General features: G+C 47.4%; 1 protein-coding gene across 3 annotated transcripts in view; it reads right to left on the reverse strand.

The window, feature by feature from the left end:
* Window positions 1–14,060, reverse strand: part of KSR2 (kinase suppressor of ras 2) — a 283,471-nt gene extending 269,411 nt beyond the window's left edge. For all 3 annotated transcript variants that reach the window (XM_073312611.1, XM_073312609.1, XM_073312610.1), the window contains exon 1: window positions 13,859–14,060. In XM_073312611.1, the coding sequence (XP_073168712.1) occupies window positions 13,859–14,038 (180 nt within the window). In that variant the 5' untranslated portion in view covers window positions 14,039–14,060. The remainder of the gene's footprint in view (window positions 1–13,858) is intronic.
* Between the last annotated feature and the right edge of the window lie 3,537 nt (window positions 14,061–17,597).

Consider the following 17,597-nt stretch of genomic DNA (forward strand, 5'->3'; position numbering starts at 1 on the left):
GATGACAGCACAAGGTATAAGGCAATGGAGAATAAAGCTCTATGAACCCTCTTGACAGCTAATGCACCCCCAACTGATGGGAGCCACATGTGTTTCTGCAGCTTCTCCATCCCCACTTAGCACCTTGCTGAAGGGGCTTTGGGCCTGGCTGTTTCCATCACCCTTTTAAAATGTTGCTCGTAAATGTGGTGTATGGCAGTGGCTCTCAACCTTTCCAGACTTCTGTACCCCTTTCAGGCATCTGATTTGTCTCCCGTACCCCAAAGTTTCACCTCACTTAAAACCTACTTGCTTACAAAATCAGACATAAAAATACAGAAGTGTCCCAGCACACTAGTACTGACATTGCTGACTTTGTCATTTTACCATATAATTATAAAATAAATCAGTTGGACTATAACTACTGCGCTTACATTTCAGTGTATCGTGTATAGAGCAGTATAAACAAGTCATTGTCTGTATGACATTTTAATTTGTACTGACTTTGCTAGTGCTTTTTCTGTAGCCTGTTGTAAAACTACATAAACATCTAGATGAGTTGATGTACCCCCGGGTAGACCTCTGTGCACCCCCAGAGGTACGTGTACTCCTGGTTAAGAACCACTGGTATATGGGAAACAGAGGAGTTGTGACAGCAATGGTTAATGCCAGGCTTTCTGTAGGTTTGCTTCAGCTTATCTCAAGGGCCTTGTCTCTCCCTTCTTCCTTACGAGGCCCCTCTCTTCTGTCCCTCCACGTAATCTCACTGTTGTTGGGGAAAGAGCCTTCTCCTCTGCAGCTCCTGCCCCCTAGAAAAGCCCTCCTGTCTCTTTTCACCTCATCTGCTCCCTGTCTCACACCACTTGCCTTCGCCCCCTCGCCCCCCAATGCTATGCAGGTAACACTGACAAGTGGTTGCAGATCCACTTTGCATGGAAGATCTGCACATAATACAACTGCACAGCAAAGAACAGCACTGTGCTACCCTCCCCCCACAGTCCTGCCGGAGGAGCTCGCTCCCTAGTGTGGAACGAAGTTTCTCTCATAGTCCTGCACACGGCCCTTGTAGAGAACATGGGAGTTCCCTGTATTTGTTACAAGAATATCATATGCCCCTCAGTTTACCTGTTTGATCTTATCCTGCCTGGCTGCAAGGAGTTAAATCAAAGGAGGCTGGTAGGGGGAAACAAACAGGAAAGGAAACAATGGCCAGGAGAAGGTACTGTCAGAGAGTGTGCCCAAGGATCCTTGAGGGACAATGGGAGAATTATTAATGGAGGAATGCCCGCTTGCCTGGCTCCACATAGGCTAACAAGGCTTATTCTTCCTAGCCTGGGATCAAAGTAGATATTGAACCATTGAACCTCCCAGCCTAGGGAGGAGGAAGAGGGGGTTGAGCAGACAGCAGCGGCTGGGGATGGTGCTGCGGGGTTCTCCCAGGTGAGGAGCAGGGGATCTGGGCTGGGTGGAACTTACCCAAAACTTTTAAGGAATGTGTAAAGTTGAGGGAAAACTACATGTCCAGGCTTTTTGTTGTTTTATCTCTTCTCTCTGTAAGCTATGCACCTTTGGGTGAATAAATAATACCTTGTTTTGGAGAAGCTGTTGGAGTCAATTTAATCAGCTACTGGTCAAAGCTCCCCAAAGGAAAAGGACTTCCAGGTGCCAAACACAGTTGGGCCTGTTGTGGTAACACAGTTGGGAAACAGGAGGACTGCAGCCCAGAGGCCAAGTCCCAGAGGGTTAGAGCCGCAGGGGTTCCCCCTTTAGGAGAGGTGAAGGGAGCCAAGCTGGTCACCTGAAGGGTACACTCAAAAGGAGGTCTAAGGAACAGCTCAACCTAAGGAGGGGGCATGGCAACACTGTCCTGCCATGCAATCCCCTAAAACCCCGCCCGCATTGCTAGGGTGGTGCTGGGAAGGAACACAGCGGCTGGAGTAGCTGACTGGGCTCATCCTTGTTTTAACAGTAGATTACCCCCACCCCCACCCATCACTCCTTTTATGGCTTGCCCATGACCTGCATCCCTCTTCCTGTCCAAATGCTGCACCTCAGGGGGCTTCTATGGAGCAGGACTCTACACCTTGCCAGGAGTGCACACCCCCTTGTGTGAACTCCTGCCAGCACTAGTATGTATTTGTGTTGTGGTAGTACAGGGAGGCCCTAGTCTCTGTGCTGGGCCCTCTATACACACATAACATAACTCCAGGGGCCTTATATGTGAGGGCCCCTGCAGTGGCTGTCTTTTAGCTGTGAAGTACAGCTAAGATCCTGACTAGGGTTGCCACCTGTGAGGTACAAAAGAAAGGACATCCAGGACGATCCTGAGCCCTTAGGCCTGGACGGCTGGCAGTATGTACTGAGCACCCTTACATTTCCCAGAACAGCCGCCTCAAAAAAGAGATGATCCTGGCAACCCTAATCCTGACTACTGTGGTCATCAAAGATGTCAGGGCCCTTTTCACAAGAGTAGCATGGTAAACCCCAGTGTCCCGGCCAAGGGCCAGCTGGGATATGGACAACCTGACTCTTAATTCCCCCCTACAATTTCAAATGGATGCATTCGTCTTCACTTCCTGTCCTAAACTGTTGTGTTTCTGTCAAATGGCTGCCACATTCCACCCCAGAAGTGACTGCATTTTAATGGTGAGGGAAGGGATTCCTGCACAGACCGTTTGAAAAGCACTTTAGGATCCTGGAGGAAAAAAGGCCCTATAGAAATATAAGGTATCATCATGACCGTTAGTTTATGCATGAAAAGTGAATGTGCAGATGTCTCACACTAGAGACCTATGTGCACAAAATGAGTGTGTGATTGCAATATTTGAATACTCAGTTCAATTTTTATGCATTTAATCAAGCTAGCTGTCCATAGCACTTCTGAAATATGCATATATGGCCGTAAACAAACACCTGATAGGACTCAGTCCTGGGCTTGCAAGATGAAGTGTAGCTGACTTTGCAAAGTACACACCAATACACGCCCACATATCCGAGGGCTGGATGAAACCCGTAGTCTTATTTTAGAAGCATTCTGCAAAATCTTGCAGTAAATCAGGCACAAGACAAAGTTATTTAACCCTTGCCTTGCCATAATCTCCACTCCTCCGCCCTTGAGGTGAACAACAGAAATCCTAACAAAGGAAGGAGAGAGAGGATACTTGTGTCTGTGTCTATGGTGGCATTCATTCCCCCATTCTGGAATCCCTGCCAGAGAATCCTTTCATTCTAAAGATACCTTAGAGAGCAACGTTTGGCCTGGGGAATGCACCAAATGGGATGTGTTTTCAAAACGTGGATACTTCAAGCCCCTACTAGGGCTTTATTCCCCATCCTACCACCACCACTGCAAACAATTCACATCAAACACCGCTAAAGCAGTATCCTGGGGTGGGGCAGGGCCTGTCTTTTTGTTGTGTGTTTGTACAGCACCTAGCACCATGGGGTCCTGGTTCATGACAAGGACTCCAAAGGGCGTTGGTAATACATAATAATATCGTCCATGGGAATACCGGATTTGCCACAGCAGATCAACCCTCTAGTTCATTCACTCCAGCATCCTGCCTTCAGAAATCTCTGATTCTTCAGAAGAATGCAAACCTTTCCCCCCATAATGCAGCTGCATACTAATCAACACGCACTTTGCATACAGCGACTCCTGCAAGGTGCTGAGGCCCAGATCTCCAAAGAGATTTAGGTTGCTGATTTCACTGGGAGTTAGGAAACTAAATATCTTTGAGGATCTGGGCCGCCGTGCCCACAACTCAGACTGGGAGGGGAAGGTACCCAGCATCTAACAGAATCGGGTTCCTCACACATGCCTGTACTTGGATTCTTATTCGGTCTATCTGCAGACCAAGCACGGTGTGTGTTCTTTCCCTTGGAGAGCACAGGGGCATGGTATTTGTGTGTTTTCCCATTGCATTACAGCGTGTGTGGCTGGGGCGGGTGTCTTCACAAATGGCAAATGTACACAACAGCTGGGCATGTCTGTGGGCCTGTTTATGTTTCCCATGGAAAACCAAATGCCAATTCTACAATTAAATAAAAGGACAAGGATATAACACATTTCAGTTTGTTGTAGATTTACAATCTCTGTCATGCACTTGAAAACAACACACTCACTGATCACCTTTTCAGAATTTAGAGCGATGCTATCATCATTTTCCCTCTCTCTCCTCCCCATATATATTTTTTTAACTCTCTGTTTACACTAACCCCTTGGTAGCTTGAGAAGAAAATCTATTTTCCATTAATTTTATTCTCTTCCCTGCTTCCAATCCACCCCACCCCCATTACCTCATCAGCACACTTGTTGATTAGTGTAGGGTTTGCTCGTGAGTGCAGAAATGCTGGCATCAATTGATCAGGGTGTTTATATTTTAAGAAAACACATCGAGAGGTGGTCCAGTTAAAGACATCGCTTGAAAACGTACCAAGTCAAAGAGGCTGGGTAGTTTAAAGAATTGATAATGGGACCTGCGAATTACAGGCTGGACTCTGATCTAGCTCACACAAAAAATGAGGTTTCTAACCCTCACGGTTGCAAAGAAAAGCTTGAAAACATGATCCAACGGCACCCTAAACCAGAAAGCAAGTAAAATGAAAGGCACTATTTTTCTTTAATGTCATGATTTTGGGGGGCTTGGCTCCTGCTTTTTGAATGCTTGTGGTTGGCCATAGTGAAATCAGGAGTAACTCCACTGAAGTCAGTCAGATCAATATAAGAGCCTTTCATTTGTTGGGTACCACTTTAAACCCTATTTGGGTCAGTAACAAGTGAAAGAAAGTTATTGCCATCCAATGACTGTATGGTGGGTCTCCGGCCATTTCTCAGAAGGCAGGTGAAATAAAACTATTGATTACTGTTATTATGTATTCATCACCGGTGATGTGCTAGGCACTTTAAGACATAGGGAGATGAGATCCCTGCCCCAAAGAGCTTACAGTCAGAGACCTGGTCTACACAGAAAACTTGTACCACCATCTCTATCGGTATAGTTAAAGCACTAAAACTCACTTGTGTGGGTGCAGTATAATTGTACGTAAACTGGTATTCCTATACCGGAAGAGGAATATGCTCTACTTGTATAAGACACTCTGGTATCAATATAAGTCTCCACTGTAGGGGATGTACTGGTATAACTATATCAGTTTAAAAAATAATCACACGCTCTAACTCAAAGCATTATGTATGGCACAAGCACTGGGTGTAGACCAGGCAGAAGTCAATTTATCCATAACTATCCTGACAGGCTGTAACTGGCTCTCTGACGACAGTCTGATCAGAGGGGCCAAGGAATGAGCTCCCTGCTCATCAGAGGCAGAGCAGTGTTGAAGCATACTGGCCAGATCAGGGATGGGAAAGCTGCATTGCAACGGACTGTGATGTACTTACTGGCTTATGGGATGGTTAAACAAAGGACTTCGACCACCAGGGCAGTCACCTTTCACCAGCACTAAACATACACACACATACACACACTTGGGGGGGGGAGTGGCGGGTAATGAATTTAATGGTCTTAAAAATAAAGGGAAGAAAACAAAAAGTCAGAGTGAGGTCAATGCTTGGGTCAGCCAGCTGGGGCAAGGGACCCCTTGCATTTTACATAATGTTACGAAACACTAACATGCAGTGACATTTCTGAAGGGCTTTCTCTGCCATAGTGGTCCCGTTAGCTTATTTCCTGGAACACGACGTGTTTCTATGAGCACAATGGGGCCCTGAGCTCTGTTGAAGGCTAGATGCACCACGGTCATTGTACTGTCAGTATATTATTATAAATTATTATAATACATTGCTGGGAAATACAGGCTTAGGGCTGTAAACAATGCTGACTGGGAAATGCAGCCCTGACTGGAGCTACACATAGTGTAGGCAGGTGCTCGGCACCTGCTGTCTGTACAACTTTGCCAGCGCACCAAACCTGACCAGTAACATCCCTGCTGCATCTCTAGTGCAAGTCTCTCCTGCCCAGAGATGTCCAGTCCTATTATAACAAATGCAAAACCTTAGCCCAGCATGGGCCACTCAGAACTTCACACTACCAGCAACAACAGAACTCCCATTCACTTCCTCCAAAAGCACAGACCTCAAGCCACGTGAATTAGAGAAGGCTCTTCAACTGTTAGCCGTACAGGGTCTCTGAACCGTAGTTGATCCGCTCTGATCCTATCCCATAGAAGGCAGCGGAACACACTAGCCAGTACCTTACATTATCCAAATGCAAAGTGACATGTGGCCGCTGGAGGCTAAATTGATGACAGGAAACATTTACACTAGAAAGAAAATTCGATCGCCAACATTTTTGATCCAGATGTCAAACATTCCAAAATATGAGGAAGTTTGGATCCAATGTTCTGGTCTGGCCTATTATTAAGGATAGGCCATTTACAAAATCTGGCTCTAAATCCAGATTATAAACACACCCAAAGCTCCAGACAGTTTGGATCTAAGGTTTTGGTACTAGCTGGTATTTCACTTGTGTCCTGAGGTGAAAAAAAAAAATCTAACGGCTCCCTCAGTTCACCTCTAAAAATAAGGAGTGACAGTAGCGTTGGTCAAAGGACTGCTGCTAACAATGGGGTCCGAGAGCACCTCAAAGAAAAGGTCGCAAGAATCCCTCTGAGTGGAAAGCGGACAACCGCAGTGTAGAGGTTGCTACCAGCTCCCTCTACAATTACACCATATGAAATAAAAAGAATCACATACACTATTAAGATGGTAAAAAAATAATAAAAAAAAATTGAATTGAGATAATTATTTTAATCCCTGCCAAATCAGGATTAGTTGATCAAGATTAAGTGAAAAATACAAGACCCGATTCACCCCTTGATTACTCCAGGTTCACACCAATGTCCCTCCCCTGAACTCAACAGAATGGAGTTACACGGAGGTATATCTTACCCCATCTTTCCTGTATTCTCTCCTGCACTATGCACACATCCACAGGAAGGATCAAAGCTAAAATCTGTGATTGTTATTAGCCTTACAGTAGCACTGAGAGCCCCTGATGGAGATTAAAGCCCCATTGCTAGGTACATACACATAGCAAGAGGCAGCCCCCAAGAGCTTACACGCTAAATAACAAGACAGCTGGAGGGGGAGGCGGAAACACAGGTATGGAGCGGGGAGGTGGCTTGCCTGAAGTCCCAAAGCACGAGAGATGGAGGCAACATTTCCCAAGTTGCGGTCAGGAGCCCGCTCCACTGAAGTATCAGCACACATGAGCACATCATGTAGCTACATAATTCCAGCAGGAGGGGGGGAATCTTACTCACTTAAAGTGTTTTTCTAAACATTAAATAATTTCTAAAAATTGCAATTAAAACAGGCTAAGTCGGAAGTGTTGTTTAACCCCTACCCCCCGATAACACACCCCGTGCTGTGCTGTGCAGTGCGTAGCTCCCCGCATTGTGGACTCCACCGGATGCACACAATGAGCCATCATTCCAGCTTCCTTAGTAACCAAGGCCTGACAGCCCACTGAAAACAACGGGAGTCTTTCTCCATTGACTTCAATGTGCTCCAGATCAGGCCGCAAGTCCAGGGTTGTTCCATGAGCGCAGGAGCTAGCCGGTTCTTTTTATGCCACATGTTGACAATCAAGCACTATTTGACTTGGTTCTTTGCAGGCAGATGGAAAGCAACAAAACACCTCTTCGCTGGGACTCTGAGCCTACGTCATGTCCTTGGGATTTGGCGGTGGCAAGGATCCAGGGCCAAGTTCTGAGCTCATATAGGCTGCTGTAAACCCAGAGTAATGCCACTTGAAATCCACTGACTTTGATGCAGTCACTCCAGATTGTACCTGAGACCAGAATCTGGCCCTGGGTTTACCATTTATCACTCCCTTACTGTAAATCATCTTGTTTCTATAATAGAAACACCATCAGTCAGCACCTCTATGGAAACCTGGGCAGATGCTTTTATCACACAGCTTACTCTTACCACAACCACCTGTTGACTCAAACAGAGATCGCCGGCTGAATCACTAGCTGTCCACAGTTTCATTCTCCTTAGTGCAGCCGGGCCTGCGTTTTAAATCAAACACCGGCGATTTGACCCTGCACACTCATGCCAGACACATAGCAGGGGATTCCCGTTTTGCTTGGCTGACACTTTGAGGGAAATCCCTCCCAAGTGGTTACTAATCCTGCACCACTCTACCCGCCTGGGGATCAGAATGATTCTTGTGTCAAACTTCATCCCTCAGAGGCAGCATGGTCCAGCGGAGAGGGTACATGGCCCACTGTGTGACCTCAGGCAAATTGCTCCACCCCTTTGTGGCTCTGTGCCCCTCCCACCCTTCATCTGATCTGTTCAGACTGTGAGTGCTTCTGGGCAAGAGCTATCTCTTGCTTGGTGTTTGCACAGCATTGGGCACAACGGGGCCCTGATCTTGGTGCCTCCAGATGCTGCTGTAATACAAATAATGACCAGTCATCATCCTCAACAAAATGCTCTAAGGCCCCCACCCCAACCCACTATATTAGCAATACTTGCTATTGATGGAGCATATTTCAGCCAAGGAACTCCACGTGCTTTGCATTCAGTAAGCCCCGTAACACTACTCTGAGGTATGTACCTGTCATTATCCTCATCACACAGATGGGGAAACTGAGGCATAGACAGTTAAGTGACTTGCCCAAGTCCTGAGTGAGACCTGCTCTAATCACTATATAAAACTCTCTTCTGTGGGAAAGGAAATTGTTCGACCTATAATAATAGGAATTCACCCCCCTTGAAACCTGTTTATGTTTCATGAAACCTAATGGCCATGTTAAATGCTCTGAGCATGTTTATTGTAAATATAAATCAGAGACAGCAGCTTATTAAGAATTACATGCATCATAATAATTGACACAAGGAGATTAAGGTGTTCTGACAACATCAGGTTCGATCAGGGGGTTACTTTCATGGTTTATGGAAATGCAAGGTGCATTGAGATTGTAAGCTCTCTGGGGCAGAGACCATCTTTCTGTTCTGTGTTTGTACCACGCCTAGCACCATGGGCCTCTGGGCTGTGCCTGGCCTGCTAGGCACTATGGTAATACACATCATAATGATCGCCACAGTGGGAAATGATTCAGGGTGGTTTTTCAGAATGTCTTACTAACATAAGGACCTGCTATGTCTCCTAGGCCTGGTCTACACTGGCGGGGGGAATCGATCTAAGATACGCAACTTCAGCTATGAGAATAGCGTAGCTGAAGCCAGCGTATCTTAGATTGACTTAGAATCACTTACTTCGAGTCCTCGCAGCGCGGGATCAACGGCCGCTGCTCCCCCGTCGACTCCGCTTCCGCCTCTCGCCGTGGTGGAGTTCCAGAGTCGATGGCAGAGCGATCGGGGATCGATTTATCATGTCTACACTAGAAGCGATAGATTGATCCCTGATAGATCGATCATTACCCGCCGATCCGGCGGGTAGTGTAGACGTGGCCCTAGAGGCAACAGCAGCATGAGCGATATCTGCTGACTGCCTGTGGAAGGCAGCACTGGTTAAAAGTGGCCAGACACCATGCAGTGTGTGTGGTATGACTGCATAGGGTATATGTAGACCAGAAAAATGGCTCTATTTAGCCTCTCATTAGATTTTCAGGGGTGAAGGAGGAGGAAAAGTTCCCAAAGATGCAGCAGAGGATGGACTGCTAACACATCACCCATTTGCCTCATCCCCCAATTGCTGCATCTCTCCTTAGCTGCCACAGCACGTAGGGGCCAAGATCTTCAAAAGTAGCTAGTGATTCCAGATGCTTTGATTTTGGAGCATCATCCTTGAAAAGGGCCCTAATTCCAGAAAGTGCAGACCACTCACATGCTGAAAACCAATGGTGGTCACTGATGACGGGCACCCAAAATCACTGGTCACTTTTGAAAATCTTGGCCAGAGATTTTTGCATAGCCATTGGCTTTGTAAACTCTAAGCGACTCCAATAAAACTTCAGTGCCTCTCCACGGGAATGCTTTGACTGAAATGTTTTAGTAAGTGGAACGCCAGAGAGAGCAGGCTATTGGCTCGCAGGAAAGATTCATAGATTTTAAAAGGCAAAAGGAATCATTATGACCTTCTAGACCGGGGTGGGCAACCTATGGCCCGGGTGCCAAAGGCGGCCCGCGAGCTGATTTTCAGGGGCACCCGCACTGCCCGGGTCCTGGCCACCGGTCCGGGGGGGCTCTGCATTTTAATTTAATTTAATTTTAAATGAAGCTTCTTAAACATTTTAAAAACCTTATTTATTTTACATACAACAAAAGTTTAGTTATTTACTATAGACTTATAGAAAGAGACCTTCTAAAAATGTTAAAATGTATTACTGGCACGCGAAACCTTAAATTAGAGTGAATACGTGAAGACTTGGCACACCGCCTCTGAAAGGTTGCCGACCCCTGTTCTAGACCCACCTCCCACATAATACAAGCCACAGGTTTGGCATGGGCAGAGAAGTGCATGATCCTCCACCCCAACATGCTGCAAAGCCGACAGAGAGGGACGAATCCTAAACAGGAGATCCTAAATAGGTGATCTCCATGCCCACTAAGTCCTTGGCTTCTCCACTGAGAACCTCCTTCAGGTGCTAGTTGTGGCTGTGAATTATACGACATGCATACTTGCAGCTTCCGCTCATCCCAAAGGGTAGTCGGTCCAGCCCACTCCCCCTTTCACAAGAACCTCCTCTCTTAAAAACCAAACCACATGATGACCATAAGTTTCAATAGCAAGTAACCATGACCACAAATGTTCTTCATTTTAATTTGCTATTTAAATAACATAAATTGTAGATCAGCTCTGGGCAGTAACTTGGTAAAAATGCCACAGTGGGGTTCCCTAGGAGTTGTCTCTCTGGGAGTTCAAAATCCTGTCTGCTTGATTCACAAGAGAGTTTTGCTAACTCTACCCCTACAAACTAAGCCTAGGATCTGAAAGCCAAGCAGGGTTCTCTGGCTCATGCGCTATCACTGGAATGCTAGCAAAGATTCTTCAGGCCAAATTCTGCTCCCATCTATGTCTGGAAAATCCTGTTGTTTTCAGTGTGGCTGCACAGGGGTAACTGGAGGATTTTTAAGAACAGGTTGGACAAATACCTGTTAGGCATGGTCTAGATAATACTTAGTCCTGCCTTGAGTGCAGGGGATTGGGCTAGATGACCTCTCAAGGTCCCTTCCAGTTCTATGATTCTGTGATTTACTATGAGGGCCATTTCAGCCCCCAGAGCAGCCCGCAATCTAGAGAGATGAAAGGTGTCAGAAAGCCATCTGTGCCCCTCCGTCTCCTTGACCTGCCCCTTTCATGCTGCACCTCCTGGAGGTACAGCAAAGAACCAGACCCTAGGTCACCAGCGTCAGTCAGTGGAGGCAGAGGCCCTGAATGTGTTCCTCAACATAGCTAAGCCCCTCACTGACTTCAACAGAAGTTTCCCATGAGTAGTGACTGCAAGATCATGACCAAGTCTTTACCATCTGGGGCTAAGTTTGCTCAGCATCTCCAAAAGCAAGAAGTTCACCCCGAAGTGAGGGGTAGTGAGGTGGTCGGGGAGAGTTGCATTGGAAGATAGCGGCTCCTCCCTTTCAATGGGGGGCCCAGAGAGATGGTATTTCCCCAAGAGTGGGCAGTACTGGCCAGGGATGCACTGACTCAGCACAACTCTATTATAGCCTCTGCTAATAAGGCTCCTATGAAGCCCCAAAACGAAACTAAAGGTGCCCCTGAAGAACCTCCAACAGAGGGTGGCGGCGAATCCCCACCTCGGTGCAAGGGCTCAAGAAGATGCAGTTTGCACTTCCCAAGCAGAATTTGGACACTGATGTTTTCACTGGTGGTTCACGTAAAGCATGCTGCAGGTCAGTCCAGCTGCTCGTGGACAGGGGTCTTTGTCGCCAGAACCACCACTGCCTTCTTGTAGAGAAAGACACAGTTTTCTACCCAGCAGGCCTAAAGTTAGGCTCCTAAAGTCATAGACAGGCACGTAAATAAACTCTGGCCTGTCTATCAGAGCTGCTGAAAGAGAAACAGTTATTAAGGTGCCCATTTAGGGTTTGGGGAACCTAACTTTAGGCTTCCAGGTTGGACAAAAATGCATAACCTTCTCGTACACATAGTAAAAAAAGCAATGAGAGGCAATAAATCCCCAGTGAGCAACAGCCATGTGACGAAGTTAAACATCTCCTTTTCAACATGTTTCTCCAGCAGCATTTACACCATGTTATGACACAGTCACTTGCTTAGTTCCATGCTTGGCAGCTAATTTTCAACCTATCTGCATCTTCCACATAAACTAGATTGGTAACAACAAAGGGCCCAGGTGTTCTCTACCTTTTGCACACCAGGATCCCTCTTCCCCCTAGCTAGGATCCCCAGATTGAGAACTCCTGCCCTAGCAGACTTTGTGGAGTCTCTGATTTCTATTTAAAGTCTCCCATCTATTTAAAGTTACATCCACACATTCAAATCCTCCTGAAACTGGTAAACATCTAATTATCTTAGCATACTTTGAAAGAGAGCCTATTTACATGCAGATGGACTGGATGATCTGATAGCCCTTGTCCATTTCTAACTTCTATGGAAACTGCTCTGTGAAATTTCTTTCACCTGTAAAGGTCCTTTTTATTTTGCAAACCCACACAGACAGGGGAGTCCTAGCGTATCTTTTTCAAACACAGTTCTTTCACTGAGGTGAAGCAGGCAGAACCGCTGCCCTGGATTACAGGCCAAAGTCTAGCTGTATTGGGGGTTTCTATTCTAAGGGATATGCTGACACAACCTTCTCTATAGCAATGCTGCCAGAGTAAAATGCAGCAGGGTCTGTCACCAGCACACTGCCAGACACAGGAGGCTTCAGGCCTCAGAGTCCTTTTAAAATCCCTGTCCCTCCATCTCTACAGGTGGAGAATGAGGACAAGCATCCTCGTGTCATGCATGACAACCGCATGTTGTTTCACCTTATTACCATTCCAGCCACTGGGAACCCACCCTGCCCCCGCAAACCCCTTTTTTCTGCTTCCAGCAGGGCTGCCATTACTACTGGCAAGCACCACCCAATGCACATTACCCAGTCCAATTCACGCCTTGGGGGATCCGTCTTTTCCCCCTAGCCCTCCTGGCATTTAAAATGAATCTCCAGTGCCTACATGCAAGTTATTTTTAACTCCTCATGATCACTCCCCTGCAAACCAGGCCTTTACGAACTGCCATCCCAGCCCTCTCTGGGTCTCTCGCAATATACACAGGGCTGTTGGCAAGAAGCATTTTACCTCCTTGTTTGCATGAAACCAAAAGACCTATTTGATTAGCCTAAGGCAAGATTAGAAAGATTCCCCGCAGCATCACTTGCCTTCTCCCAAGAGGGGATCCCCAGTACCTCCATCCACCAAGGCAGGATTTATTTATTTTTAAACATGCAAATTGTTCATTACACCTTAAGGGGGACTGTCCACCCAGAGATCTGTGGCTTGCAATGCAAAACTGAACGCCTGCCTCCTGACATGCAAAAAAAAAAACAGAAGAAGGCAAGGGGAAAGAACCCTATTTAGAGGCAGCCACATTTGATGTGCAAGAACCACCTTTTGGCCACCTGCAGCACGCGCAGGCTCATTTGAGCTCACTGCAGCTCCTTAATTTATTACACTGCACACAAGCCCCCATTGTATATAAACAAATACACAGTGGGGGGGGAGGGGGGAGAACCTACCTCCCTTGCAAAGACTGGCAGAGAAATAAATGCAATTGAAAAAGAAGACTGGGTTTGCCAAATTGTAGAAACATACAAAATCATGCATATTTCCTCCCCCCCACAAGTATAATCGAGGCAGTGGGGGGAAGAGGGGGGCAGAGAGCTTGAAATACTCTCTATATATTTTTGCAAAGGTAAAACCTACCTCTAGGGTTCTGATCTCTTTTTGCGTCAGGTCGTTGGAAGTGGCACATTTGGTCCGGAGCCCCTCCAGGTTGGAGATGCTGATATCGATCATGTTCTGGACCAGCTCGCACTGCTGCAAGGCTTTCTGCAAACTCAGATGCTGCTGCTCTTCGCTTTTCGTCATGTTTTCCTCATCCATAGCTCGCTTTGCAGCCCCCTCCTCCTCCTCCTCCTCCCAGATCAAAGGGATGGTGGTGTCCCACTCCCCCCCCAACCACCCCCACCTCCTCCTCCCCACCCCCACCCCTCAACAATGCAATGTGAAAGGAGCCAGCATCTTTCCACTGGAGACAACAAGCCCCCCCCCCCCCCCAATCAAATAAATAAATAAATAAATAGCAAGAGTGGATCAGACTGTGTGTCAAGCAGCCTCCATTCGAGTGTCCTCTCCCCTACGAGTGCCTCCTCCGAGGGGGTGGGGGGAGAGCGCGCCGGAGAGATGCTGACACCCCAGGTAGCGGTGCTGATGCTGGGTGTGTGCACTCAGGAGCCGGCGGCGGCGGCAGCGACCGGGGCGCCTCTCTGTTTACACGCCGGCTCCGTGCAGAATTTTGGGTGGCAGTTTCTTTCTGCTCACGGAGGGTGAGATCCGGCTTTGCCCCTTGCAGTGAGGGGCTTGCATTGCCCACCTGGCGCTGGAGGCTGTGGCGGTGGGGATGGTGGGGGGGAGGGGGGCGGTGTGCATTAAAGGCTCCTCCAAGATGCTGCCTGCATTGCCTCCTGCTCTGATGCTGCTGCTGCTGCCTGGCTCCCGTGCTGGCTGCTGCATCCCCTTCTGCCTGGCTCCCACACCGACATCTTGCCTGTCAATCAGCGCGGCGCGCGCCAGTCCCCGGGAGAGGCGCAAGCCCGTGGTGTACGCGAGCCGGGCTTGCTGGGCAGGGAGCGCGCAGAGGTTCCACGAGGGAGGGCGTGGGAGGTGGGGTAGGGGGTGTGTGCAGAGGAGCACAGCAGGGGCACCCCAGGGTGGGTGTGGGGGAGGGTTCTGGAGAGGGTTGTAGCAGGGGCACCCCAGGGTGGGTGTGGGGGAGGGTTCTGGAGAGGAGCACAGCAGGGACACCCCAGGGTGGGTGTGGGAGAGAGGTTCTGGAGAGGGGGGCAGAGCGGCACCCCAAGGTGAGTGTGGGGGAGGGTTCTGGAGAGGGGCGCAGCAGGGTCACCCTAGGGTGGGTGTAGGGGAGGGTTCTGGAGAGGGGTGTAGCGGGGCACCCAGTGGGAGAGAGGTTCTGGAGAGGGGCACAGCAGCAGCACCCCAAGGTGGGTGTGGGGGAGGGTTCTGGAGAGGGGCGCAGCAGGGTCACCCTAGGGTGGGTGTGGGGGAGGGTTCTGGAGAGGGGCGCAGCAGGGGCACCCCAGGGTGGGTGTGGGAGGGGTTCTGAAGAGGGGCCCTCATGGGGCACCTTAAGGTGACCTAAAGAAGAGCTCTGTGTAAACTGGAAAGCTTGTCTCTCTCACCACCAGAAGTTGGTCCAGTAAAGGATATCACCTCACCCACCTTGTCTCACACCTAAGGACAGGCACAGCTAGTAGAATGCCGAGCAACAAAGCCACATGAAACTTCTCAGTCCCACATGAAATGCAGGACTGTCCTGCGAATTAGGGCCTCTTATGACACAGTGCTTGGCTACTGTTAGACCCTCACCATTAAGCCGAAGAATTCCTAGCTCCGGTCCAACAGTTCAAAAGGCGAAGGAGGGCGATCCATTGGGGTCGCAGTCAGATGGCACGTGACCAAGATGCATTGCCAAATTGGGTCCCCTGGTTGGATCATTAGCTTCCCCCGCCCGGTCCAGGTACTGACAGGAATCATGACATGAACACTGATCCTTTACCCAGACTGGGCACTTGTGCAGCCACACAATTTTAAGACTGTCATGAGCCCCATTGCCCTGTTTTGTAGGACTCGGGAACTGGCTCCGTTTATTAAAAAAAAAATACTAGAGTATTCCACAGCAATGGCCCCAAAAGCAGCAGTATCATCTTTGCAAGCTGTAGTACGACGTCTTGGTTTAGCTTGTAAACTTGCAGGGATCTTATCTTCAATCCAAAATAACAATTAAAATATAATGGTGCCTAGGAAGCACCCCATGTATTCCAACTATTGTCGTCATTTTTTTCCCTTGCTTAAGGTACATGTCCTTTTCTCATCTATGCCCCTTGTTTAGCGATTATTATCAGGACAATTAAAGGAACAATGCCAACTAATTTTAGGTCCATAGTTTAGAAACATATTGTCTAAATAATAAAAATAAATATCATAAAGGGTGAACAGAAAGATTATTATTATTATAGGGTGTCAGAAATATATTTAGGAATTAAAAGATACATATGCAGGATCAAGTCCTGCATTTATTAGCAAACCAAACACCCATTGGCTTCAGTGAGTGTTTGGGCTGTGTAGGGATAGCAGGATTTGGGCCATAACTTTCTGATTGATAGTTTCCCTTTCAACATAACGGAAATAGGTTTATAGGAATTGTCAACAGAAAGATGGGTAGCGCTCCATCCTTCCTTACTAGCCAGACTTACAGTCTGTGTAGCTGGAGAGATAGCAGCAGTAGTTTCAAAAGCTCTTCACTCCTAACTCCCCTCCCACCTTCATTTCACCTCCAAGGGAAGTGAATATTGTTAAGCTATGGGCTAAGTCCTGTTTGTTTTACTAACTTGCGTGGCCATGTCAAAGTCACTGGGACAACCGATGAGATTAAGGCAAACAGGATAAAGCCCTACAACAGGAGGAATGCAAGAGAATGGGGGACACTGTAGAGCCAGCTTTTGCTCCCATTGTTGTCTGTGGAGATCAGGATTTGGCCCATAAGCAACTACTTCCAAATGGCAAAAAAAAATTCCAAGCATCGTATATTCATGCTTGCTGCAAACCATCTCCCCCTCAAACACACACACACATACAATCAGTTACTCCCTGTCTGCTTGGATTTCATGTGAGCTACTGTCTTAGAAATCAGAGTAACAGCTGTGTTAGTCTGTATTCGCAAAAAGAAAAGGAGTACTTGTGGCACCTTAGAGACTAACCAATTTATTAGAGCATAAGCTTTCGTGAGCTACAGCTCACTTCCTCAGATGCATCTGAGGAAGTGAGCTGTAGCTCACGAAAGCTTATGCTCTAATAAATTGGTTAGTCTCTAAGGTGCCACAAGTACTCCTTTTCTTGTCTTAGAAATGATACTCTTGGTTGCCACAATAGGATTTTAAATGCCAACATAAGCTTTTGGAGTCTTTGCACGCATGTAACTGCAGGAAATGTTGGCCCTAATGCTAGGAAGGTTTGGATATAGATGCACATTTATTCTCATTTTATTAAACAGAGATATAATTTACTGGCAGTACTTGGCACCTCATATTTAGCTCATATATAGCACTTTTCACCTGCAGATCTTAGAGTACTTTGCAAAGGAAGGTCAATTTCATTATCCCCATTTTACAAACAAGGAATGGAGGCACAGAGAGGTTAAGTGACTTGCCCAAATTCACACATCAGACCCATGGCAGAACCCAAAGCTTGGCTTTGCCCACCCCAACCACAGCTATATATGATTAAATGCAATTACTGTGCTAAGTTATGTACAGCTCATGCAGGAAAAACTCCCTCCATCTATGGGAGATTTGCCTGAGTAAGGAGTGCAGGATTAGACCCACTTTAAACTATGGATGAAGCAGCTGAACTTTGGCTATCAGCT

This window comes from Lepidochelys kempii, chromosome 15 (assembly GCF_965140265.1).
Source record: "Lepidochelys kempii isolate rLepKem1 chromosome 15, rLepKem1.hap2, whole genome shotgun sequence".
Classification (NCBI taxonomy): Eukaryota; Metazoa; Chordata; order Testudines; family Cheloniidae; genus Lepidochelys; species Lepidochelys kempii.